Source organism: Nanorana parkeri, unplaced genomic scaffold, assembly GCF_000935625.1.
Source record: "Nanorana parkeri isolate BGI_ZX_2015 unplaced genomic scaffold, ASM93562v1 scaffold735, whole genome shotgun sequence".
NCBI classification, from domain to species: domain Eukaryota; kingdom Metazoa; phylum Chordata; class Amphibia; order Anura; family Dicroglossidae; genus Nanorana; species Nanorana parkeri.
The window spans coordinates 529,671-557,384 of NW_017307003.1; the positions used below are offsets into that span (position 1 = coordinate 529,671).

The 27,714-nt window shown below is 41.2% G+C and overlaps 1 protein-coding gene across 1 annotated transcript in view; it reads right to left on the minus strand.

The window, feature by feature from the left end:
- Nucleotides 1-27,714, minus strand: part of SNTG1 (syntrophin gamma 1) — a 324,127-nt gene that overhangs the window by 8,897 nt on the left and 287,516 nt on the right. Inside the window, exons 13-16 of the mRNA XM_018564206.1 lie at nucleotides 17,794-17,832; nucleotides 4,066-4,182; nucleotides 3,870-3,941; nucleotides 2,038-2,190 (exon numbers count right to left, since the gene is read on the minus strand). Of these exons, the coding sequence (XP_018419708.1) occupies nucleotides 2,038-2,190; nucleotides 3,870-3,941; nucleotides 4,066-4,182; nucleotides 17,794-17,832 (381 nt within the window). The remainder of the gene's footprint in view (nucleotides 1-2,037; nucleotides 2,191-3,869; nucleotides 3,942-4,065; nucleotides 4,183-17,793; nucleotides 17,833-27,714) is intronic.

Sequence of the window (27,714 nt, forward strand, 5' to 3'; positions counted from 1 at the left end):
GAGACCCTACCAAGCCCTTCTTTAACCAGGGCTCTGTAGGGTCTCACCAGAGCTATGTGGGGGTCTCACCAGCCTGGTTAGACCCCTCAGAGCCCTGGTGAGATCCCACACTGCCCTGGTTAAACCCGGACTCTGTAGGGTCTCACCAGCACCAGGGCTCCGTAGGGTCTCACCAGGGCTCTATGGGGTCCCACCATGGCTATGTGCAATTTCACCAGCCTGGTGAGACCCCTCAGAGCTCTGGTGAGACCCCACAGAGCCCTGGTTAAAGTAGGGTTCAGTGGGGTCTCACCAGGGCTCTTTGGGGGTCTCACTTGGGCACTGTGGGGTCTCACCAGCCTGCTTAAACCCCACAGAGCCCTGGTGAGACCCTACCAAGCCCTGCTTTAACCAGGGCTCTGTAGGGTCTCACCAGAGCTATGTGGGGGTCTCACCAGCCTGGTTAGACCCCTCAGAGCCCTGGTGAGATCCCACACTGCCCTGGTTAAACCCGGGCTTTGTAGGGTCTCACCAGCACCAGGGCTCCGTAGGGTCTCACACGGGGCTCTATGGGGTCCCACCATGGCTATGTGCGATTTCACCAGCCTGGTGAGACCCCTCAGGGCCCTGGCAAGACCCCACAGAGCCCTGGCAAGATCCCACAGAGCCCTGGTCTCACCAGGGCTCCATGGGGTCTCACCATGGCTTTGTGGGGTCTCACCAGGGCTCATAGGGGGTCTCACCACACTCCGGGGGGAAACACCTTCACCCCCTTCTCTTTCCTAGGAAGCCGGGTTAGGGGGGGGGCTTTACATTTGGTTCTGCCCTCTTCGGTTAGAATGAGTCACACTTTAATGATCACTTTAATAACTCCTTCATGGCACACCCAGCGGTACCACACAACCCCAAAAGCCCCATGGCTTTGTGGGGTCTCACCAGGGTAGCAGATTTTGCCTTGTACACACATGCGATGACTCACCGGCCCAAGAGTGAGGAGGAGACTCAGCCCAAGTGATTCCGTCAGGTAACGAAGGGAAGGGGGAGGAGTCTATGTCCGTGACGTCACCGGACTCCTCCCTCCTTCCCTTCGTTACCCATCACGGACAACTACATCACCCGACTCCTCCCCCCTTCCCTTCGTTAGCCGACAGAGCCACTCGGGGAAGGGGGGAGGAGTCCGGTGACGTCGATGTCCGTGACGTCACCGGATCTCCGACGGAAGACCCGGAAGCCGGCGGAGAGGTGAGTAACTTTGATCGATCAAAATAATTTTGATCGATCAAAGAAATTAACGATTTATTGACGGCACACCAGAAAATATCTCACGGCACACTAGTGTGCCGCGGCACAGTGGTTGAAAAACGCTGGTCTAGAAGACCCTGGCAGATGCCGGCCAATAGAAAACAGCCAAAAAGTTGTTGTTTTTTTTTCTTTTTAATTTTTTTTTAAATCTTTCTTTTTTTAAATTTAATATTTATTTACATTTTTTAAAAGTTTTTCAACTTTTTTTTTACAACTTTTTTCACTATTTACTATTTGCTATTCTGCTCTGTACCACTTAGGTATTTGGCTATTCACTCACTGCCGTTCAGCCCCTATGTGAATAGGGGCGAACGGCAGTGAGTGAGCTGCCGGAGCGTCGGCTCAGCCGATCCAGATGTTGGAGCAGAGCATGTTTGGCTGACCGAACTGAAATCAGCCGTACTGAGCCGTATTGAATAGCTGAACGTTGTTCAGCTCACTTCACTACAGCTCAGTTATTCAGATGGCTGCCTTCGGCAGCTTTTTGAATAACCCCCCATAATGTTCATACTAGGTGAAATAGAATGGCATATGCATATATGTAAGATATGCTGCCTATTTCTGACACCACTCAAAGCCAAGAGATCACTTTTCAGAGGACTAAGAGTGGCCATACACTCCCAATACCTGTAAGTGTAGTGGAGAGTCAAAGGGATCTGCTCATGTATCACTGACAACAGAGTTTAAATATACTTCAAATGCTGATTTTCAAGATTTGACTAATCACAGTTAAACAATACTCCAGGGGGTTCTTGCCTGTATCCTTTCAACTTCTAGAAAAGTTGCAGTGTGGAATGCTTTCTCCCAGGTTATGATTTCATTCTCCAGCTCCACAGAGAAATACAGGTCTTCACCAGATTCAGACTGAACTCCAAAGCAGTGTTTCCGCCGGTCCAAAAGATCACTGTCCTGATTAAAACCTGAAGTTATACAATCTGGCATACATCAAGTAATATTTCTTACATTTCCCATATTTAAAAATACCACATTAACCTGAACCATGGAGATGAACAGCCCAACTATAATGAGTGGGGCATAAGGAGCAACATTGGCCACTGCTTTGTCTAAATTGCAATGATAACCAATATTTTTTACTATAAAAAATGTCAGCATTACCATTTTACTTTTAGGATACATTAATATATTCATGGCAGGACAGTGACAGGACAGTGGCTTAGTGGTTAGCACATCTGCTTTGCAGCACTTTGGCCCCCGGTTTGAATCCTGGTCAGGATGCAGTTTGCATGTTCTCCCTGTGCTTGTGTGGGTTTCCTCCCATACATCAAAGACATACTGGTAGGCTAATTGGATGCTGTATAAATCGGCCATGGAATGTGTTTCATTTGAGGTAGATTGTATACTCGTTGAGGGCAGGGACTGATATGGATGTGCTGTGTAAATTGTCAGTGATATAGAAATACCTGTAATAACAAACAAATCTAATGTAGGGGTTTTTACTTACTAATGAAATGTTTTTTGTTTTTTTTTAAACTATGAAATCATTTTAACTGAATGCAAAAAACAATCTTTCAGTTCCCCTGGCAGCTTAATAGTTAACATTTTACAGGGTGCAATGATATGAAAGACGATATCAATAGACTATACTCTATACTGTATCAAATATTTGTTTTTTATATACACTGTTAAACTAGTATTATAATCCATAAAGATGTGCTGATGGACTGATTCTTTAAAAAGTACCCAAATCCCAAACTTTTTTTTAACAGGGTTATTCACAAAGCTGCCGAAGGCAGCCGAGTGAATAACCCACCCGAAGTGAAGTGAGCCGACTGCTGTTCGGCTATTCACTTCAGGCTTGTACAACTGATTTCAGCCATACATCAACTGAAATCAGCCGTACATCGGCTAGCTTCTGCCACACTTCGGTCAGCAGAACATGTTCAGCAGGGCTACGGCAGCCGAAGCTATCTGAAGGATCAGCCGCAGCTACAGCTGATCCTTTGGCTACCTTTGTGAATAACCCTCTAAGTTTTGGATGGAGTGGTGAGGGGTTTGCACTCCTTTTTTTTACCCATCTGTCTCCCCAATGGGGGAGACAGATTACAAAGATGAATGATAGGGAAATCTCTCAATGGGGATGCTTATCTGGAGACTGCTGTCTATAAGGTGCCTTTCCGTGACTTTGGAGGGATCTCCTCTCACTCCCTGTTGTGTCTACAGGACATTAAGTGAAGGGAAATCTCCCCAATAAGAAAGATTTCATAAAAAGCTGACATGGCGTTTAACCCTTCTCTAGTCTAGCCAACTAGTATATTTTGATGTGACCCCATTTTGGGATAGCCTGCCCAAATTTATTATTATTATTATTATACAGGATTTATATAGCGCCAACTGTTTGTGCAGCGCTTTACAATATAAGGAAGACATTACAATTACAATACAATTCAAGACAAGATGGTAAGGAGGGCATTTGGCATTAGCATGCCTGCTCTAACACAAAACAGACTAACACAAATACTCTGTGGAAAATATTATTGAACATTTTTAACAGTACATTCCCATAATACATTCTAAATCATTTAAACAGTAACGTGTTATTTTATATTCTACCTAAAATTTATAATTACCTTAAAAACTTTACACATTATTTCATACACAGTAAATTTTTTCTCTGATCGCATCCAGTCCCACGTAGTAACCTTAGAAAGAAAAATAGTAGCATAACTATAGAACTATAAAATAATGAAAAAATGCCTATAAAAGAACAGGTTATTAGAGTTTTAGGAATGATCACAGAAGCATGTCATTGCAATCTTTACTTACTGGAGGTGAATTGAATTTATAAAGTGATGAGCCTCTTAATGCCAGAAACTTTGGTGTGTATAAATGGTCTTGGAGATTATCTTGCTCCCGCTCTTCAACCCAACCCATGTATATTATCTGTTAGGATAACATAGGAATTATAAGAACTGTGTTCAATGCAGATATATTGTTGAGCTTTGGGAAAATGGAACAATTAAAGAAATAGATATTTACCATTTCAATCAACTAATATACAAATTCTCTTCTCAACAGTATAACCACTGTATGATGGCTATAGTGCCATATGCAGAGATATCCCATGTCATTTCCACAATTTTAATTAAAGCAACGAAAAGTTAATTATTAATGTCAGTAAACGGCCAGAAAATCTACACAAGGGTCTCATGTGCCATCCTTGTTTTACATACATCATATCACATCACAGGGGAACATGAACTTCTCCTGTAGTGAACTCTGAGACACACTCCATCAGTACAATAACCAATAGGCTTTAGCATAGGACAACATTAAAGGGAGCACAGTACACAGAACACAGTAGTCCTGCTTTAAAAACTGTGCCCATCAGATAGCATTAATAAAAAAAAACTGACTGGAGAACATTTTTAATTGAGTGGAAAACATTTGCATCATGCATTTGAAACTTCTTTGAAGAATAGTGTACAAAGCAAAATACATCATGCAGGAATCTAGATCATCAATTGGAATTTACTTAACTTAATCAAAACCAATGAAAAAATCTGATTGACGGTTATAGCTTACTACACTTTGCATTGTGCATGTCCCATTTAATTTGTGTGCTTTATTTAATAGGTCATCCATGCTGTTAAGTAACATAACCCACACTGTCTAAAAACCTACTATAGCAAGGTTTCACTTTCCATTGTAGCCATCATGTAAGCTTGACTTTGGTCAACATCCTTTGTTTTAACTTCAAATATTTATTTGCTCCAAAATAAGAGGTCTACTCTAATCAATTTGCTGAACTACAAATCCCATGAGACTTTGCAAGATTCTCACAGCCATAGACATGACTCCCAGAGAGAGATGCTTCATGGGATTTGCAGTTTCACCACAGCTGGAGGACCGGAGTTTGGCCATCCCTGATTTAAATATACAGTAGCATTGTTCTATTGTTATTATATAACAAAACAGCTTATGTGAGAATCTGGCTCAGTAAGGTTGGTGGCAAATAACATATACAGCATTATACAATAAATTGTTTTTTGCTCTTGAAGTGACCCATGATACTCCTTCTGCTATCCCATCTATTAGTGAATATGCTGTTGTAAACTTTATTGCTTCCTTTTCATGTCACAGTGCTCTAGAAATCCCAAAACAGCAACTGTGATCAGCTGTGTAAAAACTGACTGTAACTTCAGAAGTCTGCCTAAATAGAGTGGCATCCTTCTTCACTACATATTGGTCATAATTGTTTTATTTGATTTTTTGCTATTGGTTGACAGCTCAGTGACCTGTCAGCTGATATAAAAAAATATCAACCAACTGTCACTCCAAAGACACACTGGAAGTTTAATTGGCTCCTGTCTAAATTGGCCCTATATGCATGTGTGCATTAGGGACCTTAGACTGTAAGCTCCTTGAGGGCAGGAACTGATATGACGGTGCAGTATGTAAAGTGCTGCGGAAATTGTCGGCACTATATAAATACCTGTAATAAATAAACAAACTAAATAACTGAGAAAAGAGGGATGATGTAATTGTACCTGGGAGATGTACTACATAGACATACTGCACTGGAATATCCCACTAATGAAGTTGATTTTTAAACAGAGTTTTATAACTGCAGTAACCCACAGCACTCAATTAGAATATGTCATATAATGATCTAACTTCAGCAGCATAAATTGTAAGTGGGTACTATTAGTTACTACATTTGGTAATAAAAATGGACAACTGAATATGACTGTGTGTAATCTATTTTAGATTTTTGGAGATATGGTAAAATATATATATATATATATTTGTCACATTAAGTTCTTCCATGTGCATTATCAAAATGTTTGATTTCAGGTTTAGTGATCTGTCAAATGAGATGTTGTCGTACAATGAGCAATAATAGACTTTACTGCATTTTACTAACAGGAAAAGTCACGGAAGGCACATACACTAAGAACTTTTGTCACACCAGATTACTTTGAGGATGACAAATTAGATGCCATCACTGATGAAGTGGAGTATGAAGTGCCCACCAGGTAATTTAGCTAAAGGGTCCTCTGCTGACGTTGAGATAATTCTCTTTTTCCTGTGATAGAAGCATGTTATGCTCCTAGAGCAACACAGTGATAAAATACTGAAAAGAGATGATTGTGTGATACCTTGGAGGCTTTTTGGCAAGATTAAAGTAATTGTACAATAAGTGAATATCAGCCAGACTAGATCTTTTTAGACTTAATGCAATAATTGATCTTTGTGAGGTGCTTTCAAAGTTGACCGATATCCATCAATGTTTATGAACAGCTGATATTGTCCCATTTTGAATACTATTCCAAATGGACACTCACATTTAAATACGTAGAAAAGGGTGCATATGCCGTCTACCAGCCAACAGCCTGGGAAATCTCTCCATTAAGCTCCCTGAGACATATAAGCAGCTGGAGGCATATCAAACTACTGACATCTACCGATATTGCAATATTAATTGTGGCTGGATTAACTTGAAAAAATCAGTCCATGTATATGCTATATAGCCAAATGTTTTTGAACACCTCACCATCACACCTACTTATATTGTCAAAAGTATATAGACAGCCCTCCAAATGAATCAGGTGTTTCCAATAAAAGTTGCTGTTACTACACGACTGTGCCTCATGCATAAAGTTAGCTCCATAAAGACATAGGGGTCTATTCACTAAGCTGCCGTAGGCAGCCGAGTGAAAGACCGACCTGAAGTGAAGGGAGCCGAACGCTGTTCGGGTATTCCCTTCAGGCTGGTACGGCTGGTTTCAGCCGTATATTGGCTGAAATCAGCCGTACATCGGGAGGCTTCACATGGCTTCGGGTCGGCCGAACATGCTGAGCACGATTGTGCTCAGAGCTAGCAATGACAGCTAGCTCCACCCAATAGTTTTCTATTGGCCGGCGGTTCTGCTGCCGTAAAAAAAAAAACAGAAGGAAAAAAAAACTCTCCCGGGCGCTCTGGGAGTCTCCCGCTCCCGGCCGCCCAGGAGAGAAACACTGCTTTCTCTTTTTTTTTCTTTATTCTGACACTGAGCCAGAATAGAAAAAAAAAATTTTGCCCATAGGAATGCATTGCTAGATTCCTATTGGCTATTTTAATTTGCAATAGCCAATAGTAAACTAGCATTGCACCTGCCCTCTGCTGCAGTTCTCCATCAGGTCCATCAGCAGGGGGCGGGTGTAATGCTAGTTTACTATTGGCTATTGCAAATTGAAATAGCCAATAGGAATCTAGCAATGCATTCCTATGGGCAAATGGACTCTGTGTCAGAATAAAGAAAAAAAAGAAAAAGCAGTGTATCTCTCCTTGGTGGCCGGAGCAGGAGACTTCCGGAGCGCCCGGGAGAGTTTGCTGTCTGGCGATCAGTGTCCCTGGTTAGCTGGTAACCAGGGATGCTGATCTCTCTGCAAGTGACCGGAGCCAGTCGTAAGATCACGACTGGCTCCGCCCGGGTGTCAGAAGCAGGCTGTCGGCTGGCCAATCGCCGGCTGCTTGGCCAGCTTCGGCTTTCAGTGCGGCTCAGCCGAGGCATATGCCTTCGGCTCGACTGAGCCGCTCGGCTAAGTGCGGGAGCTGTACAGGCTATATTGAATAGCCTGTACAGCAGCCCTTCGGTTCTACTGAACCAAAGGGGTCCTGGGGCCGAAGCTAGCCGAAGGATCGGCCGAAGCTACGGCTAGATCCTCGGCTGCTTCGTGAATAGACCCCATAGTATGATGGGTTTGATGTAGAGGAACTCAAGTGATCTGCACAAAGCCTTGGCCTCAGCCCCAATGAAAACCTTTTGGCTGAAAAGGAATGCTGATCATAAGCTAGAAGTTCTTGTTCAACAGTACCTGACCTCACAATTATTATTTTTTGTCGGAATGGGTGACTGTTATAGATGCAAAGGGCTCATATTACTGTCCAACAAGCTCCTATGTATGTTTTAAGGTTAGGTGTCCACAAACATTTGGTCCTAATTACAAGCAACCTGATCTTCCGTTCTATGCTGTTGGATTACTTTGGTCCTTGGCATGCTATCAAATAGCAGAGCAACCGCTTATTTAAAGGTTAGGTGCACCCTTAAACATAGATGCAATTAGCTATCATTCCTTATATGGGTATATCATTTTATACAATATATCATAGAAAAATTAACTTTTCCTATGCTGTTTTTTTTGTAGTAAAGGTTGACTTCTGCACTGTGGTAAAAGCACCAACTGCATTTTTCTCAATGGTCATGTGCCACTGCAAGGTCAATGTATGCAGTGAGATATGAGAGAGGCAGCACTACAGGAAGAAAAGTTGCACCAATCTCAGGCAGGCCACATGGTTAAAAGGCACATCTGAGCAAGTTAGGGGCTGTTTGGGCTTTTGGTTACATGGTGCATTTATCTTTCAATGAGTCAGATAATCAAAAGCCTAACTCCAACCCAAATTTGTTTTATGTTTTCGACAGAGTGGGGAAATGTAACATTTCTTTCATGGGAAGACTTTTCTATGGATGAGGTTGTACACAACACAGGAAGGAACATGCAGCAATAAAAGCCCTCTGAAGTTATAAACCCTTCCACACTCTACTAATAAAGGCATTTATTTTTGTCTTTGTCCGTATGGGACAGATTTCCCATCACTCAATGTCAGGTATTCTCCCCACTGGAAATTAAATAGCATTAAAAAGCTGACAGTTGCTCTAACCCTTCCCATCTCTGTCCAAAACCACATAAAACACTTTGGCTGGAGTTGGGCTTTAATAGACATTTTTACTGAGAAATGAAAAACATACATTTACCATATGTGAAAGGCAACTGAAATTTCTAGCACTATAATCTTGTAATGCAGTTCAACCTGCATAACAATAACTGAATCACATTTATGGCCAGTCCCTCTATGCAAAGTACATTTCATTTTTCTCCATTTATCTAGGTGGCGTGTACAACAGGATGACAGGGCTGTAGACCAGAGCGAGTTACTGCAGAAATAATTTTTTAATTTACGTTGGCATTGCTGACTAGTTGGCAATCAAAAGCAGTTCTGTAGCTTTTCATTTGATTCAGCTGCATAACACATCCATGGAGTCAGGCCTCTCACTAGTCTAGACACCGGAGACAATTATTCAACATGGCTGTGCCCATAGTGAATGTAAATTTACAATGTAACATTATTGCGGATGTTGAGAAACTTGGCAAACAATATATTGTGTACTTAGTATTCCTTTATGTCCAAGCACTCTTGTAGGAGTCAGATTGCCTTTAACCAAGGTAGAACTGCACTGATGTTATTGCTTAGCAACCTGCCCTTTACATTGCTTTTGCAGCATTATAAAGCAACAAAAGCATTAAAACATAATGTTGGATCGAGAAGAAAAGAAATAATTGCAGAGGAAGACATTAATTTCTCCAGCAAACAAAAAACATCTTTACAAAGCGCAGTGTGGAACAGAACACAATGAGCTGCATATACTGGTATGTAAGGAGAATTACTTTCTCGAAGCTGAATGTTGTGACAGCTAGCCCCTTCACTCACTTATTTATCTCTGTACAAAATGTTTGTAATGTAAAATGCCTGTTTTATTTAATGTATTCATTTTGTTTATTACATTCATATTTATATAATTCTTGCCCTCTATATTATTTAGTACATATGTATTCAAGAATCCTGTTGCACTCCTTATCAGGTATCCCTGTCAGCGTGGGTGCTCAAAGTGACCGTGGATGGCGCTGCAAATACTGAAACTTGTTAAAGATGTCACCAACACACCATATTGAAGTGAAAAACACGTCTGTTTATTGACGCTTCATGTCAAAACAAATAGCAATGTTTCAGGGCCACACAGGGTCCCCTTCATCAGGCTTGAAATGACCATTCCAAAGCTGATGAAGGGGACCCTGTGTGGCCGCAAAACATTGCTATTTGTTTTCACATGAAGCGTCAATAAACAGACGTGTTCTTCACTTCAATATGGTGTGCTGGTGACATCTTTAAAGGAGAACTATGGGGTTAAGGCTTTTCCCCATAGTTCTCCTTAGGGTAATGGGAGGATACAAACTAGCGTCCCCCCGTCACCCTAGGCTCAGTATACCGCGAGCTGTAGCTCACGGCATACTGAGACGCTGCAGTATACCGCGAGCTGCTGCACGCGATATACTGAGACGCCGCAGCTGAAGAGGATCCCGACAATTGTGCCGGGATCCGCCCAGCTGCGTGACTGACAGCTGGCTCTGCCTATCTAGAGGCAGAGCCAGCTGTACCCGCCACCTCCCCCGTCCGTTCCGCCAGTCAGCGCTGGCGGATCGGAGCGGGGAATCCAGCCCCTCCCCTTTCACGGCATAGAGCCGTGACAGGATCGAGAGGTGAGCGAACGCAGGTATGTGTTCGCTCACCTCCTGATCTACTGAGCCCACCTGTGACAGTCACATTGTCACAGGTCGGCTAGAACTATGAGGTGAGTGAAAAGCACTCACCTCATAGTTCTCCTTTAACAAGTTATATTATTTAGTATACACATTGTACTGTATATGCTCCTTTCAAGTGTATATAAAGCCCACATTTTTTTGATAGAGTAGGTCCCTCCAGCTGTTGAGGAACTACAAGTCCCATAAGATATTGCAAGATTCTGACAGCCACAAACATGACTTTTAGAGGCAGATACATGATGGGATTTGTAGTGTCACCACAGCTGGTGGGCCGCAGTTTGGCTATCCCTAGATTAGAACCTCTGTCAGATTTTGATTGGGAAGATTCAGCCTCTCTATTTGTTTTGGTGACTAAGTTACCAAGACAGAAAGTGATGAGAAAACCAAAATTTTCTAGTTTTCATCCGAACAAAAGGTGAGGGAAATTCTTTCAATGAGTACACCTGTTCCGGCGACAGCTGTCTCACAGTGTAACTCCCCCCACTTTATAGATATTTTCTTTCACATTTTGATGTGTTTCCATGACATGAATAGAAGGGAAATCTCCCTAATGAGACAAAGACAGCAAAAATAAACTGGTAGGGGTTTTATCTGTTCCCTACTCTATCCAAAATTATAAAAATGGTTTTACATAGACTTTAAGAGATTATTTGCACAACAGAACTCTGCGGCCCCCCAATTAGCCTCTGGCTTTCTAAGATAGATGACATTTACCAGGTGGAAGACTTACTAGCGTCTGCCAATCATAGAGAAGCACAATTCCATCACATTTGGTTATATTGGACTGAATATATACACTCTCCCTAATATTGAGCGATGTTAGGCACTCCATAGCTGCAAGCTTAAAATATAAGGTTATGCCGGAAGGTTGTGTTGCTGTGAGCATGGTACGTTTTTTTGTGTTGTGGTGAGCATGGTACGTTTTTCTCTATTCCTTCCCAATGCAGTCCTTGCTGTGGGTTGGTTTGGTCTATTTGGTGGTGGAGCGGTGAAGGAGGAGGATCCACCCCCTTGCACCCCTCTCTGTGTCTTTTCCCTAAGTCCTCGTCTCCCTCTTTCTTCTACTCCCCTCTTTCCTTCATCTCCTCTTTGGTATACATTCTGTGTTGGGGCGTTTCATGTGTGCAATCTGAAATCTGTTCTTTTTCGTAAATATGCACAGCTGCTATGTGCTGTTACAGAAGATTTGCACTAATACGCATTTCTTGTTTCTCGTTGGTCCATGCCCTTTTCTCTCTGTTTTGTTATTTCTGTTTGATTATCTTTATCCTTGTTATTGTCCTTGTTTTTTGTAAAATATTTGAAAACCTTGAAAATAAAGCATTTATAAAGGATAGGCGTACACAAAGCCTCCAACACCCCTTCTCTTCCTCATTAAAAGTTAGGGTCACAAAAGTTGTGACCCTTTACCCCCTTGGAAACAATTCCCCATGGATATAATCACCTGAAAAGGGTCTTCTCCCTATCCACAGCCTGTTAGTGTCTGGGTGCACCTAATGCACCTGTGCGAGTGACCAAAGTGCAAATAAATAGGCTACTAATTTTCCAGCAATGACACAGCCAGATGGTCCCTTAAATGCTATTGTGGTCACTCACATAGGCACCATGGCTCAGAATTGAAGAAGATGCTTTTATAAATAACTACATCACTACAAACATTTTCCTGGGCACAAGCAGGAGCCAATGGAATGTATATTTTGATTCACTAAATGCACATACTTGCACATTTCAGATACCTGAAAACTGCAGTGTCATGATTTATGCTGGACCAGACAATCTTTACAGCCTATAAACAGTGCTCCCACTCTGCCAACCAATGTATGTACCTGATTTGGTAATAGAATGTGTTGGGCCATCTCAAGTCCATATATTATGTTTGGCACCTGCACAAGACTGCAGAATAGCGGTGGTGGGGAAAGGCTGACCCTGTGTGGAGGGTTGAGATGATGGTGGTGAAGAGGAGGAGGAAATTGTGAATAGATTCAAGGGGGGCATTTTATTCCTACCCTCCCTTACAAGGGTGAAATTGAGGGCTCTACTGCATTATGGTTAGTTGATTGTTACGGCAGTGAAATCGCCCATTCGTTTACAGGGTCTCTGAACAGGCTTGATCCCCCACAGGCAGAGCAGAGGGGGACACAGGTGAACCGTCACTGCCACAGGACTGAGGATCAAGTGAGTATATCTTCTTTATTTTCGCTCCTAGACCAAAACAAGCACTTAGCCCTTGCAGTGCAGGAGTAGCCCCACTGCAAGGGTTATTTTTAATACATCCTGGAGCTCATCTTTAAGGCTTAACCAGCTTCTAAATGATCATTCTGATTGCCCCTCAGGATCCTTCCAGTGATATCAGTCCAGTACATGCTACATTCAACAAAACCAAGCATTGATAAGGGGACCCTTTGAAACCCAAAGCATACTGGATTTTTATGATACAAGAGTCTGAATAAAATTATGATTTGCTTTTGAATCTTTCCTTCTTCCACATCCAGTACCTACTCAAACAAAGAAATGGCCTTTGGGACCAGTCCTGGAAGAGCTGCCTAGGTATATTTATTCTCTCTGCACTGGTTATGACCTTACTGAAAACACCTATTGCTTTAAAGGATCCAGCACCCACAACTTTTTTCTTCTTCTTCCTTGCCTAAATGTAGCCCTGGACACAGTATGCACTATTGCGCTCTAATTTTTGGCCATACATTTTTCCCCACCATTGATATATTTTCAGCCAGGAAGGAAGGAAAACAAGAAAATATTAACTTAACAGAAGGTGTGTTACCTAGGGCACCAAAGGTTGTATGCATATAGACAGACAAGAGCATCACTAGCGATACACAAGTACATAAGAAATAATGGAAATGTAGAACAGTAACAAAACATGTCCTGGCTAAAACAAAGCCGCTTTGTGTAAGCATACAATTATTTACCTTTCAAAGTAGTTAAAATGTGCAACACTTTGTAAATACAGTCTTTCGAAAAAATCCAAATATGTAAGTGTAGAAAGGTCTCAGCTTCCAGCCTACACATTTTATAAAACTTTTACCAAATGAATGCTTAGGGAAGATAAACGTCTAGTGGCACATTTATCCCACCAGCTGGAAGCAGCAATTTCACATCTTATCAGGAGCTTATCAGAAGTGAAGATATTTGAGGGAAAATATTTTTGTGTCAGAAGGACATTTTTTAACACACTGACTTCATGTTAAGTAACATGACTTACGAAGGTTGATGACATCCACTGGTAAGCCTCATGAAGCCCTGAATGCCTGATAACAGGCAACAACTCTGCTTCACATAAAATGTAAATGGGAGGGGAAATAACGAACTGTCTCCATAAATATAGAGACATTTACATAATGGTAGTAAGCTTTATTGCGGGAAGTGATACTGCAGCCAGACAGCTAAATACACATCTGAAGCACATTACTGTGATCTTACCTGCAAAATATTTGTAACTGTGCTTAGCTGATTTGCAGAAATTATGTTAAAACAAAGTGCACCTCTTTTCATATATAGGAGTGTCATATATACAGAATAGAAGATATGACAGTACACATTTGCGTCACAACACAGAAGATGTTATCTGTTGCTATATGCTCATGGTTCAATATGTCATATTATACTCTCAAAAGTGCTTCATGTACTAAGCATGTCTCTGGCAGAATTGGCAATTTGCTCAGCAGGACCTTGCAGAAAATTCCATTTGTTTAGCATGCTTCTAAAAGGTAGTCAGTATTAGACATGTGCACCGGCCAAAAATTTGTTTCGCTTCAATTCAGATTTTGCGTTATTTAGTTTTTCGGGATTGGGGGCCGAAATTCAATTCGTTTCGGGATTCGGATTCGGACTAAATTCGTTAGCGGTAGTCTGGATGAAATTTAGTTTTCGCTCGTTGCAGCAAAGTGACATTGGGAAAAAAAACATATTTTTTTACAGTCTGCAGAAGAGGGGGAAAAAAAAGCATGAAGTTTCCCCCCAATTCATACCAGACCCTTTAGGTCTGGTAGGAATGTTAGGAGGGACTCCCCCAAGGTAAAACAAAAAACAAAGTGCATGAGGTTCCCCCCAAAATCCATACCAGGCCCTTTAGGTCTGTTAGGAATTTTAAGGGGGAGCCCCAGCACCCCAAAAATGGGGGAAAACGTGGGGTCCCCCCTAACATTCCTAGCAGACCCTTGATCCGAGCACTGGCCCGGCAGGACAGGAAAGGGGGGGGCGATCGAGCACCCCCCCTCCCTGCCCCTTACCAAACCATGTGCCCTCGGCATTGGGAGGTTGTCCCCATGCCGATGGGGACAAGGGCCTCTTCCCCACAACCCTGACCCGGTGGTTGTGGTGGTCTGCTGGCAAGGGGGCTTATTTGCATCGGAGTGCCCCTTTAATTCGGGGGTCACCCAGACGCCACCTTAATACTTTTTATATGACACCTCGGCTCACACACCCGAAGGGCATTTAGGAGCTCACGAATAGCATTCAGGAGTTCCCAAAAGCTATGTAGTATTTGACAGCTGAGAATGTCAAATGGGCGGAGCAGTGCTTGGATCAAGGGTCTGGTAGGAATGTTTTTTTTTCCTATTTTGGGGGGCTGGGGTTCCCCTTTAAAATTCCTACCAGACCTAAAGGGCCTGGTATGGATCTTGGGGGGAACCCCACACACTTTGTTTTTTGTCTTAACTTGGGGGGGTCCCTCCTAACATTCCTAATTAGGGGGGAACATCACACTTTTTTATTTTCCTCTATGTCACTTTGCTGCAACAGAATTTCGTTCAACAAACGACATTTCGTCCAGACTAACGAATTTCGGAATCGGAAATTCGGATTTGTTTGCATTCGTTATTTCTGTAATTCGGAATTCAGATACATCTGAATCTCAGAATTTCCGAAATTTCGTTCGAATTTCGATTCTGAACGAATTGAATCGAACATGTCTAGTCAGTATGCTCTGCATGTCCCTGAAAAAATGTCCAGTGTGCTCTGCATATCCCTTAGCACACTGTTCCAGGCCCTTATTAAGTGCCTTTCAAAAAAAATACCCTGTGCTCTGCATGCCCCTAGCATAATACTTTATGTGCTGATGTCGCTAGTAGAGAGCTGCATGTGCTCAGCATGTCCCTTTCACAGTGCTCCATTTCCTCAGCAAGTCCGTGGAAGGGTGTTTTTTGGGTTCTGGATGTCATTGCCAGTGCTAATGGTGTTCAGGATGTCCTTATTGGTGTATTCCATGTGGTTAGCATGTGTCTGGGAGAGTCATTTATATAGCGAGCATGTGTCTGCCCAATTGATCCAGTGGCAGAGTGCCCCTAGTGCTTAGTATGTCCTTGGCAGAATCTAAAAATGTCCTTAGCAGAGTTGTTCTGTTTAGCATGTCTTCAGCAAGGTTCCTAAAATGTCCATTGTTTTCTTAGCAGAGCCATGGGGTCAGCAGGTCAATGGCAAAGTGTCCTATATGGTCAGCATAGGGCGGCCAGTGTATTTCATATAGTCAGCATGACCCTGGCAGACTGTAGCATGTTATCATTACATCTCTTCCAGGGCACCTAACTGTGTAATATAAAGGGAATTATCAGGACAAGAATATAGCAGGTGCATATTCCAGGGTTGTTATTCTTTTCTTTAAAATCAACCTAGTAAGACATTAACCTGCAACATAGATTTATTTCTTTTTATGCCTGCCCATACTTATTCATGTTGCACTTGCAGCAAACATCTCTAATGTATTGCTGGAAACAGTGCACAACAGAATAAACATAATTTAGGTGGACCTGACTTAGCATAAAAAGTACTTGGGGTAACAAAGGTGCTGAAGCACTGGCGGAACTACCATGGTCACAGAGGTCGTCCTGGCATTCGGTGCCACCGTTTCTTGTAGTACACTCTTCATGGTCCGGATTTCTGAGCTGACTTTGTGACAGCGAGGAGCACTGCTGTGTCTCGCAATGGGGGAGGATGGGAAGTGATAACAGTACGAGGTGTGATGGAGTAACAGACAGCCATGTGTGACATATGTAACATGGCCAGGTGATTGTGTATATTGTAGAGTCTCCGCCTGGGGCTACGTGTGGAGGGTCAGATGACAGGAAGCATCAAGTGATTGGTAGTCACTGTATGACAGAGCCAGACAGGTGCGGGGTGTGCTGGGCTCGGTGTGCAGCTGAGTTCAGTCGGGGATGGCAGCCTATGGGAGCCATAGTGGGATGGAAGGCAGCAGTTAATGTATCTGCGATGACAGGAGCGGGCAGAGAGTAATGTGTGAGAGGACAAGGAAGGGAGAAATGATAGAGTGTACTGTGCTCCATGGCTCACAGTACCAGCCAGGAAAGATAATGGTGGGTGCTGTGCTCCATGACTGACAAAACTGAACAGAGAGAAGTGGCTGTGTTTAATGATGGCACTGGTGGAACTACCAGGATCGCAGAGGACGCATGTGCAACCGGCTCTGGCGTCCCGCTATCTGGCGGGGGCCAGAAAGGAAGAAGAGGGCCCAGGCCTGGTAACTGCCGAGACGGGGGGCCTTTCATTCTTTCTTGCACCGGGACCCTGAGGTTGCTAGTTACTCCTCTGTGCTGAAGTATAGGTACCTTGTGGTGCATAAAAGTATCTTTGTTAGTCTATAAATTAATTGCCAAGCCCCCGTGGAACCAGTTGGATTCTAAACTCAAGCATTAACCTTTCTCTCAATCAAGTCCTGCCTGCCCAGGGCTGAGCTCACTCCCTGTCATTCAGATATCAATTACCAGAACCTCACATGTAATTTAAAGATAATCATTTTATTTCTCATAGTTTTATGCCCTTGGTTTTTATACGTAAACGTTCTGAACTGTGAAGCAAAAAGGAAGACTAATATCAGTAATAGCTAGTGTGATATTATCATATATTTAAGAAATGAGCAAAGGGCAGCAACATACACTAACCAATCATAATTCAGCTTACCGAGTCCAGACCAGTACAGTATAGATACCGAATAGAAAGGCGTACTACAATTGGCACTTAGTGTTAAATGCGGCACCCTGCACTGTTTTATTAAGTAAGCCCATCTGTGTCAGATGAGTTGAAACCACACATTGATCAATAATAGTAAAGTGATAATATTGTGTGACAATGTCTGTGTTTGTGTTGCATTTCTACACATACCTGTTGATTCACAGGAAAGTTCCTGTTAATTTTCTTTATCTGTGGAAACAAGATATAAACATTAGAATTATGTTGAGAAAAAAACAACTGTATGACAATATTATTATAACAATCTTTATAACTGTACTATGTGTATAATAATATACTCAGGTACAATATAATGATATACAGGTGAAACTCGAATAATTAGAATATCGTGCAAAGTTCATTTATTTCACTAATGCAACTTAAAAGGTGAAACTAATATATGAGATAGACTCATTACATGCAAAGCAAGATAATTCAAAGTCAAACTGCCTCTAACCAGGGGCACATATATTGGCTTCTAGCTCAAGTGTTCAGAAACAGAACATGCCATATTAGTGTACTGACCACCTTTATAATCTAAAATGACAGTCACTTATTTCACTACAGGACCTAATTGGTTATACTCCATATATATGGGCAGAACATACAGTACATGGCAGATGGGCTCCCAAGGATAAAAAATGACTGACAACTGTGATAGCTCTACTATCTATTTCTACAGCACTGCAATAAACATTCTTGGTAATCAGCAATCATGCAGTGTACATGTGAAAAATAAAATGTTATATAAGACCTTTTTTCTGAGATGAGTTAATAAGTTACTATAAATCACTTCATTTTGTTTTTTACTAGATTTATTACAGAAGGCCACTAGTATCTATTATATCTACCGACTGTCAGTATACATCAAAGAGCTCTTGGATTTGCCATTTTTTTCATCATATCTGTATTGGTCTATAAGGCTAGCCTATGCAGGGGTTGCAAGTGCACTTGTGTTTCATTTACACAGAGTCCTGATTATCTAAAGATGTGTATTTAATCCTGTGGAGTAAGTGTTGGAAGCATATGTGTACAATTAACTGCAATAGGAAGCATTAGAATATTTAGCGTTATCTTCATTATTATCAATGCTTACAAATACAGTCAACAGCAGGGCCCCGTGAGCTACTTTTCATGTGCAGTGAATAATGGTAAAGTAGTCTCCTGGTTTCTCTCCATTGCCCATTTTAAACATGTAAAAGTAATTAAAACCCTGAAAATGTTGGACTCTATAACTTATATGTCAAGAGACATCTCTGATCATTGCTCACCTCTCCTATACCTTGCTTTCCACTCAGCAGGCCTTATGGCTAGGTTAAAAATTTATCCCCTTTTGGCTAGTTCTAATAGGGACTAATTGCTGCATCCTATATCATTTACAATTGTTTTTAGTAGGGCTGGTAATGATTAAAAATTTCCTGTTCGATGAATCGAATTTTTTTAAAATCGATTAATCGATTAATTTTGATTAATTATAACGCATATACACATCCAAATACATTGGCCTATACACATACAGCACAGCAATAAAGTAATAAAATGAACTAGGATCAAGTAGCTCACACTGACCCTAATGTCAATAATACCTTTCAGCATGCGTTGAAAGCATTTCATTAAGGTGCACCCTTAATAATGCTGAATCCCTTTTCACAGCAACTATAATTGATGCTAAAGGCATATTGAATTGTTTCTGTACTTCTATAGACAAATGTATATCTCTGTGATCACTACAAAAAACAAAAAACTAAAATGACATTCAGTCTTACCTGGGGCACTAGAGTTTCATCAACTGTCTCAGGACGAGAATTAACATACTGGCTATGGGCAAAGCATAAGTCCATCAGGGCCGTGTGCTTTGCCCATAGCCAGTATGTTCATTCTTGTCCTCTGCAATTCTTTATCCAGCATTTTCACCTTGGCTGTAGACAGGCTTTCTGATTGGCCAGCTCCCTGACCAATCAGGAAGCCGGGTGGCGAGACATTACATGGTGCACGGTTTCCTGATTGGCCGAGATGCCAGCATGGAGCCAGCTTCCCAATCAGGGAGCCGGGCACCATGTAATGACTTGCATCGGGAGCATTTGTACTCGACCGAATGCTTGCCCAAATACTCGGTATCGGTGCATACCTAATATAAATTATATATATATATACACACACTGAGTGGCCAGATTATTATGACCACCTGACGTTTGTAGGCATGACTGGTACAAGACAACAGAAGGGCAAAGGGATCCTCTCAAATGATCTCTGAACGCACTATTCACCGCACACTGCATTGTATGGGATATGGAAGCCGAAGGCCTGTTTGAACACCTTTGCTGTCTGCAGTTAACAAGATAAAACGTCTCCAATTCGCACAGGAACACAAGGATTGGACACTCGAGCATTGGAAAAAAGTCATGTGGTCCGATGAATCACGTTTCCAGTTGCATCATGCAGATGGCAGAGTGAGAATTTGGCGGAAACAGCATGAAAGCATGCACCCCACATGCATGAGTACAACCCTTCAAGCTGGTGGGGGCAGTGCTACGGTTTGGATCATGTTTTTCTGGCATGATTTGGACACTTTAATTCATGTGGAAAAACATCTGAATAGCACCACAAAGTATCGTTGCTGATCAAGTTCATCCTATCATTTTGATGGCGTATCCCAATGGAGATGGCTTCTTCCAACAAGACAATGCGCCATGCCATGGCGCTCGTATTGTGCAGGAGTGGTTTCAAGAACATGAGGGAGACTTTACCTTGCTTAGGTGGCCTCACAATCACCAGATCTCAATCCAATTGAGCATTTGTGGGACAAAGTTGAAAGAGCCATCAGGCAGCTGGTTCCACAACCATCAAATCTCACAGAACTGGACAGTGCTATTCTTTAGGCATGGTGTCAGATTCCTCGTTTCACCTTTCAACATCTCGTGGAGTCAATGCCAAGAAGAATCGCCACACCATTGAAGGCAAAAGGTGGCCCAACGAAGTACTGATGGGGTGGTCATAATAATCTGGCCACTCAGTGAATATCCCAGATAGCAAGGATAACTTGCTACAAACTTGTGGCAGGGTGAAATTTTAATTTTGTTAACTTGCTGCACACATTCCTGGCAAGTTGTAGACTTGCAGAACACTTGCAGCACAAGTTCTAGTTGACACTTTTTGAATTTGTAGCAAAATTTGCTTGGCAAGTCTACAGCAAGAGTCCTGCAGGTCTTAGCAAGAGCTCTGCAAGCTCGCTAGTCTGGAGACTTGCAATGCAGACTTGCTGTAATTGTGCAACAAAATTGTGAAGCTTGGCATTCATTTTCAAACTTGCAGCTCAATTGCTTGCTATCTGGGTATACACATACTATATTGCCAAACGTACTGGGACACCCCTCAAAATCATTGGATTCAGGTTTTCTGTGAAATTTCCTTGCTACTAAGTATTGCACATTCAACTCTTAGTGGTATTATAACAAAGTGGAAGCAACTGGGAACAACAGCAACTCAGCCACGAAGTGGTAGGCCACGTAAAATGACAGAGCAGGGTCAGCGCATACTGAAGCACACAGTACGCAGAAGTCGCCAACTGTCTGCAGAGTCAATAGCTACAGACTTCCAAACTTTGTGTGGCCTTCAGATTGGCACAACAACAGTGCATAGAGAGCTTCATGGAATGGGTTTTTATGGCCAAGCAGCTGCATCCAAGCCTTACATTACCAAGTGCAATGCAAAGCATCGGATGTAGTGGTGTAAAGCACACCGCCACTGGACTCTAGAAGTGGAGAGGTGTTCTCTGGAGCGCCGAAACACGCTTCTCTGTCTGGCAATCCCATGGACGTGTCTGGGTTTGGTGGTTGCCAAGAGAACGGTACTTGCCTGGCTGCATTGTTCACAGTGTAAAGTTTGGTGAAGGGGGCATTATGGTGCGGGATGGTTTTTCAGGCCCCTGGCCCCTTAGTTCCAGTGAAGGAAAATCTTAAGGCATCAGAATACCAAGACATTTTGGACAATTTCATGCTCCCAACTTTGTGGGAACAGTTTGAGAATGGCCTCTTCCTGTTCCAACATGACTGCACACCAGTGTACAAAGCAAGGTCCATAAAGACATGGATGAGCGAGTTTGGGTTGGAGGAATCTGACTGGCCTGCACAGAGTCCTGACCTCAACCCGATGGAACACCTTTGGGATGAATTAGAGTGGAGATTGCGAGCCAGGCCTTCTCGTCCAACATCAGTACCTGACCTCACAAATGCGCTTCTGAAAGAATGGTCAAACATTCCCATAGACACACTCCTAAACCTTGTGGACAGCCTTCCCAGAAGAGTTGAAGCTGTTATAACTGCAAAGGGTGGGCCAACTCAATACTGAACCCTACAGACCAAGACTGAGATGCCATTAAAGTTCATGTGCATATAAAGGCAGGCGTCCCAATACTGTTGGCAATATAGTGTATATATACACTGTATACACATACATACACACACTCGTATACCTGTGACAGTACCAAAATTATTTTTCAAGGAACTTATCATTTACATCCTTTATATGACCCACTAGACCTATATTTAAGCTGACCAAGATTCAATGACCTAAAGCAGAAGAAGCCAACATTACATTTTTATAATAGTTGGTAGGACAACTAAAACACCTAATTACATGGTTCCTCCCTGAAGTAACCCATAACTCAGAAGCACACTTGGCACGTGTCCTTGGGACCAGACAATTGCTGATTTTTATGGAGGCACCCAGTTATATCACCGTTCTTGGAACCAGATAATTGCTGATAATTTTGGAGGCACCCCAATTATTCCTCCACCACCAACTGCACATGCTGAAATTGACCAGATCACTGTGGACTGAAATTAAGATTCTCACTTCATTTCATTTCAGGACCTCCTAAATATCTAATTTTTTGAACAACCCTATATTAAACAAGCTCAGGGCAATCCCAGATACTAAATTTTGGAGAATTTTGACCTAGCATATTCACATATTATACTAGAATATTCCTAAAGCGGAAGAACACATAAAAATAAAAAACTGCTAGAAAGTAGAGTTTTTTTGGCAGATTACACATGCCAAGTCTCCTCTGCCAAAAATCAGTTGCTTCTAACATCTAGCAGTTTTTTATGTCTTGCGTACACTATATGGTGCATGCTTTATGCATGCTTTATGCAGTGTACTAGCCTGGGTCCTTCACAGCATCTGCAGTATGCCAAAGATTAAGCCAGAGGATGATGTAACTTCTGTGCAAATGTGCAGGAGTTACGTCACCACAGGCAGCCCAATGATCAAACAGTATGAGGGGGGACACAGAAGAAACAGTGAAAAATATGGCAGTGGTGGTGGTCAGAGCGACGACTGACAGCATAGATTGGTCAGCACTGGAGAAGAGCACTGGAGGAGAGCCACAGATAAGTTTGACATAATGTGCAAGTATGCTGTGCATGCTTGCACATTATGGAAAAAGTTAAACTTTTTTTAGGAACTTTACTTTAAAAGAAACTCTTGTTTATGAACGACAAAGCCATACCTTTTAAATGGATGAGTCTAGCCACCCCTTCTATAGCGTATGTATGGAAAAAGGAACTAGCCTCTAAAATGCCATCAAATTTGGGACCTATGGTATAATTCCACTTTAGGCTCCGGGTGACCTTCCCTGCCTTAGAGTAACAACTACCTCAAACAGCATATGCTTCCCTAATGGTGTTGTGTTATAGAATATGTGTATAGAACAAAATAATTTGAATTTGTTTCAGGGACCTGACTTTGCTGACTTTCAGGCCTCCTGAACCTGACTCCTTTGCTTAGTGAGTCACTGTCCTAAAAAAAAATAAAACACAAGTCAGGAATTCAGACTACACTGGCTGAATGTTTGCCTTCCGTCTGTGCCTTACAAGGTAGGAAAGCCAGAATCTGCATGAAAGTCTAAAGCCTAACATCATCATAATTGGGAACTTGCAGTCTAACTGGACACATTACGGGGTGTTATAATCAGCTAGTCAATGATTTGTATGTTTGTCTCTTCTGGCCTATTAGTGATGTTTCTTGAGCAAATCTGATGTTATACTGTAGTTACTGCTTACTGACTGCATTGCATACTAGCCTCATAGGCAAGATTAGGTAAGATACTAACATCACACTGAGACTTAAGCTTGTCAAGTTCGTGATATGGATTTTATGAATTTTGTGATTAATAAGGACTGTGCATACTTCTTTTAAATCTGTCAGTGAAGCAGGGCAAACACATTCCTTATTAAAAATTAATGTAGAAGCCTGGGAGAAATAAGCACACATTACTTTGCCATATATGCTATATAAAAATATTGGTGTTTTTTTAATGCACCATTTCTCTTCATACTAGCAATGAGAAATAAAGCTGCAGTTCAATGTTTATTATTTTTTTACAATAACCAACAAGTTTACATTTTTCCATGACGCAAACATTACCTAAACAATAAACCCCAGCCAAAGTAAACTGTTAAAATACATATATGCAAATAATTTTACTTGACAATATATTTTTATTATTTTTAGCCACTTTAAGAAACCCCTACCACAATATATGACTAGGCAGGTGGCACCATACTCTGTATTACAGTTAAAATGAACCTGTGAGAGGGTGCAGAACAAGAAACACGACTATGCCAGTTAACAAGCACTGGGTTTGCTGTATAGCACCTAGACTCCCCTGCAACCTGTGGTAACCCAACCCCTTAACATCTGATGCAACTTACTATTTATAATTAATGGTGCCCATAAACAGCTATCGGGCCCCAACCACAAAACATGATAACTAATTTATTTGGCACTTTTGTTTCTGTTTCTCTCCACAGATTGACTTTAAAGCAAACAATTTCTTGTCCCATTCAGGGCAAAGCAACCGTTTTGCTTTAATCACCAAGTACCTCTGTTAGAAGCCTTACTAAAGTACTAATGATGTTTATAGGGAACTATTCATATAGGGATTAAGTATGAATGAGAAGGACCAAAGTGATGAATGATTTTCTATATGTTTGCTTGATCAGTTTGGGAATGTACACAAGCAGACTTTATAGAGTCTATGCCTTCGGTTATATCCAACTGCAATACTAACAGTTTGAGCAGGGCTAGGTACAGTGTGGACAGCTCACAGGAATGCACTTAGTCAATACTATATATGTAAAATAGAATACATGTGTAAAGCATTTTGTATAACTGTTGGAATGTACTAGCTAAGGTTTACTGTAATATTGATATGTAATTAAAATTATATCTCATTATGCTAAAATGTATGACTATGAAAAGGTATGGTTCAGCTTTAAAAATGAAATAAATAAAGAGAGGGATGGTCTGTCACATTGAACGAGACACATTAACTTACTCACATTTAATGGGATGTTTCTGACATGTACATACAGAGGCACATTAGTTTATAACAGTTGTCAAGGACTATTTTTCAAATACAAGGTTAAATACAGTTTTTGTCTTAAGCTCATTAGACACACACTTGGAAGACATACATATTTTCTGTTATTTGTACCTACTTTTTGCTGTTATCTACATATACTTTTTATATTTTTGTATATTTTCTGTCTTTTTAATGACTTTATGTAATTAAATAAAGTCACACTTGTTTTTATGTCACTGGACATTTAATCAAACTAATTTTCAAAATCACCTTACGACACTTAAAATAAGTATTAAAATATCCAACAACCTCTGGGTATGGTAGAGCATGTGAATAATTCCATGTTACACCTTTGGGCCAATCATTGTTTGTCATACATAGCCCTGTGCAAGGTTTGAGTCTAGAGTTTTGTAGCTCCTGATGACTGAATGGGGCTGCAAGGGAATAAGGCAAAGGTAAGTATAATCTGTTGGAGAGGGCTAAGTTTATATTAACCTGTTTCTTTGCCCTGGATGGGGGGAGCACAGATATCTACTGTACACTGTACTGCCTTGCCTTATTTTCTGAATTTGCTTAATGAGAGATGAACATACATTAGGAACCAACCCTGGTACTCATATCATGGTGTGTGTTTTGGCAATCCATTAGTGTTTCACTGACCTGGAGCCAATAAGCAGCAAGTCAGTAATGGAAGTTCCCATAATTCTACCCAACGCATGCAGCCAATAGAGATGAGGTCAACAGGTTAAGGTGTAAGCCCAACATATACTTCTAGGATCTATCATCTGCACCTTAATCTTTACGGGTGTCAATTATTCGCTCTTAGGACTACAACTAGTGAAAAAGAGGATCACTGTGCTTTAAAATGCTTAGAACTCAAAGGAGGCTGCAACTCTAATTGTTTTTAGAATACTGTCAGCATTATTATAGTTTTAAGAGATTAATCATATCATCACCTGTTTGTGTATATAAAGGAATACAAATGAATGGTCCACCATTTCTACATTGGTAATTCAAGCAAAGCATCACCATTTTATGAAGAAATATTTATTTCACCTAGTTTTATTTAAAGTGTATGCAAACCCTACAATCAACTTATTTTATTTGCTCCATTTTAGCTTATGAAATATATAATTGAAAAAGTTATGTCATATCCTGATTCCCTGGTAATATACATCTATTGTAATTATTAATTTAATGTTAATTTTTAGATTAACATTGTGTGTGCTTAAAAGACAGTATCACATGGCTGTAACAGCTTATACTTAGAACATGATCTAGTTCTTGTTGTGCATGTTTCTCAAGTCAATGTGATTCCATCACATCATTGTGAACGGGATTTCTAAAAACTTTAAATGGATTTTCTCCTGTAATTCATAGGTTTGGCTTAAAAACTTATTTTTTTGCTCCAAGTTACAAAAAGAGAGAATATGAATGCCCATTATGCTATTGGGGTTTTGGACAAATGTGTACAAATCATGCTCCATTGTATAGAATGATTCTAATCCCATGAAACAAGAGATGCACAAATTCCCCAAAAAAATCCAATCCAATGGAGTTGGATTGCCTTATCTTTAAGCCACTCTACACTTGATATTTTACAGTGATGTTATTATATATTGAATTCTCTTATCCTTTATTTGCTTTCACACATTCCTACTCATTTTTGTAGATCAGTATCTGAGTCTGCTATAAAACCCTTGACTTTTTACTTCTAGGACTATGAAGAAAAGATGATCTTGATAAAGTGTTTCTTGAAAAAGGAATTGTTAAAATAAAAGGTTATCAGTAAACTGTATGTTGCTCATATTTCCACATTTCTGTGTTTTCAGCAAATCATTTCTGTAATATATTTATCTTTGCTTCACTTACTGTAGAATCTATATCATAGAATCCTAGGAAACTTGCTCACGAAGGAGAACATTGGGTTTCATACTATGCAGTGTTGTGTATTAAAAATTGCTTTGTTTTCAATAAAACCAATGGCCCTCATATTTCCACACTGATAAATTCAGCGCATAATTTCTGTCATATTTTCCATTCCACATGACTCTATGAAGCCTTAAAGTGACACTACTCTCAGAAGTTCAATCTTAAAAATGCAGTCAAGTACACTATTAACAAAAATTGTTACTTATTTGTGTATCAATCAGCTGTAGATCCTCAAAAAAATTCTCATTGGTGTTGACAAGGTCCTTCATTTTGAAAGGGGGCTACTTTTGTTCCCCATGGTCCTTGTGTTTTGTGAAGTAACACACTTCTTTTTTTTACAGAAATTGGTTTTATTGAAAGATTTATTAAACATCCTTGTAGGATGCATAGGTACATAGAACATCAAACCAACAAACACGAGATATAGCATCTATCGCACATTCCTTGGGCAATACCAATCCCAATAAAACTTCCGCCACATAAAATGTAATACCTGGGGGACATTAGCATTCAGCAGAACAGTGAACGAAGTATATAAGGGTCCTTTACTAATACGTATTGAACAGTAAACTGGGGGCTGGGTACCCACAGGCGTGGAAGGCCCAAGGAACCACAAACAACACATCACGCCAGACAAACATGAAAGAAGGTGGAAAAGGGAAAGGGTGGAGAAGAGGTGGGAAAGGGAGAACGTAAAATAGAGATAGGAAGAAGGGGGGAAGGGAGAAGAAGAGAAGAAGAAGGGGGGGGGGGACGGGGGGAGTAGGAAACCC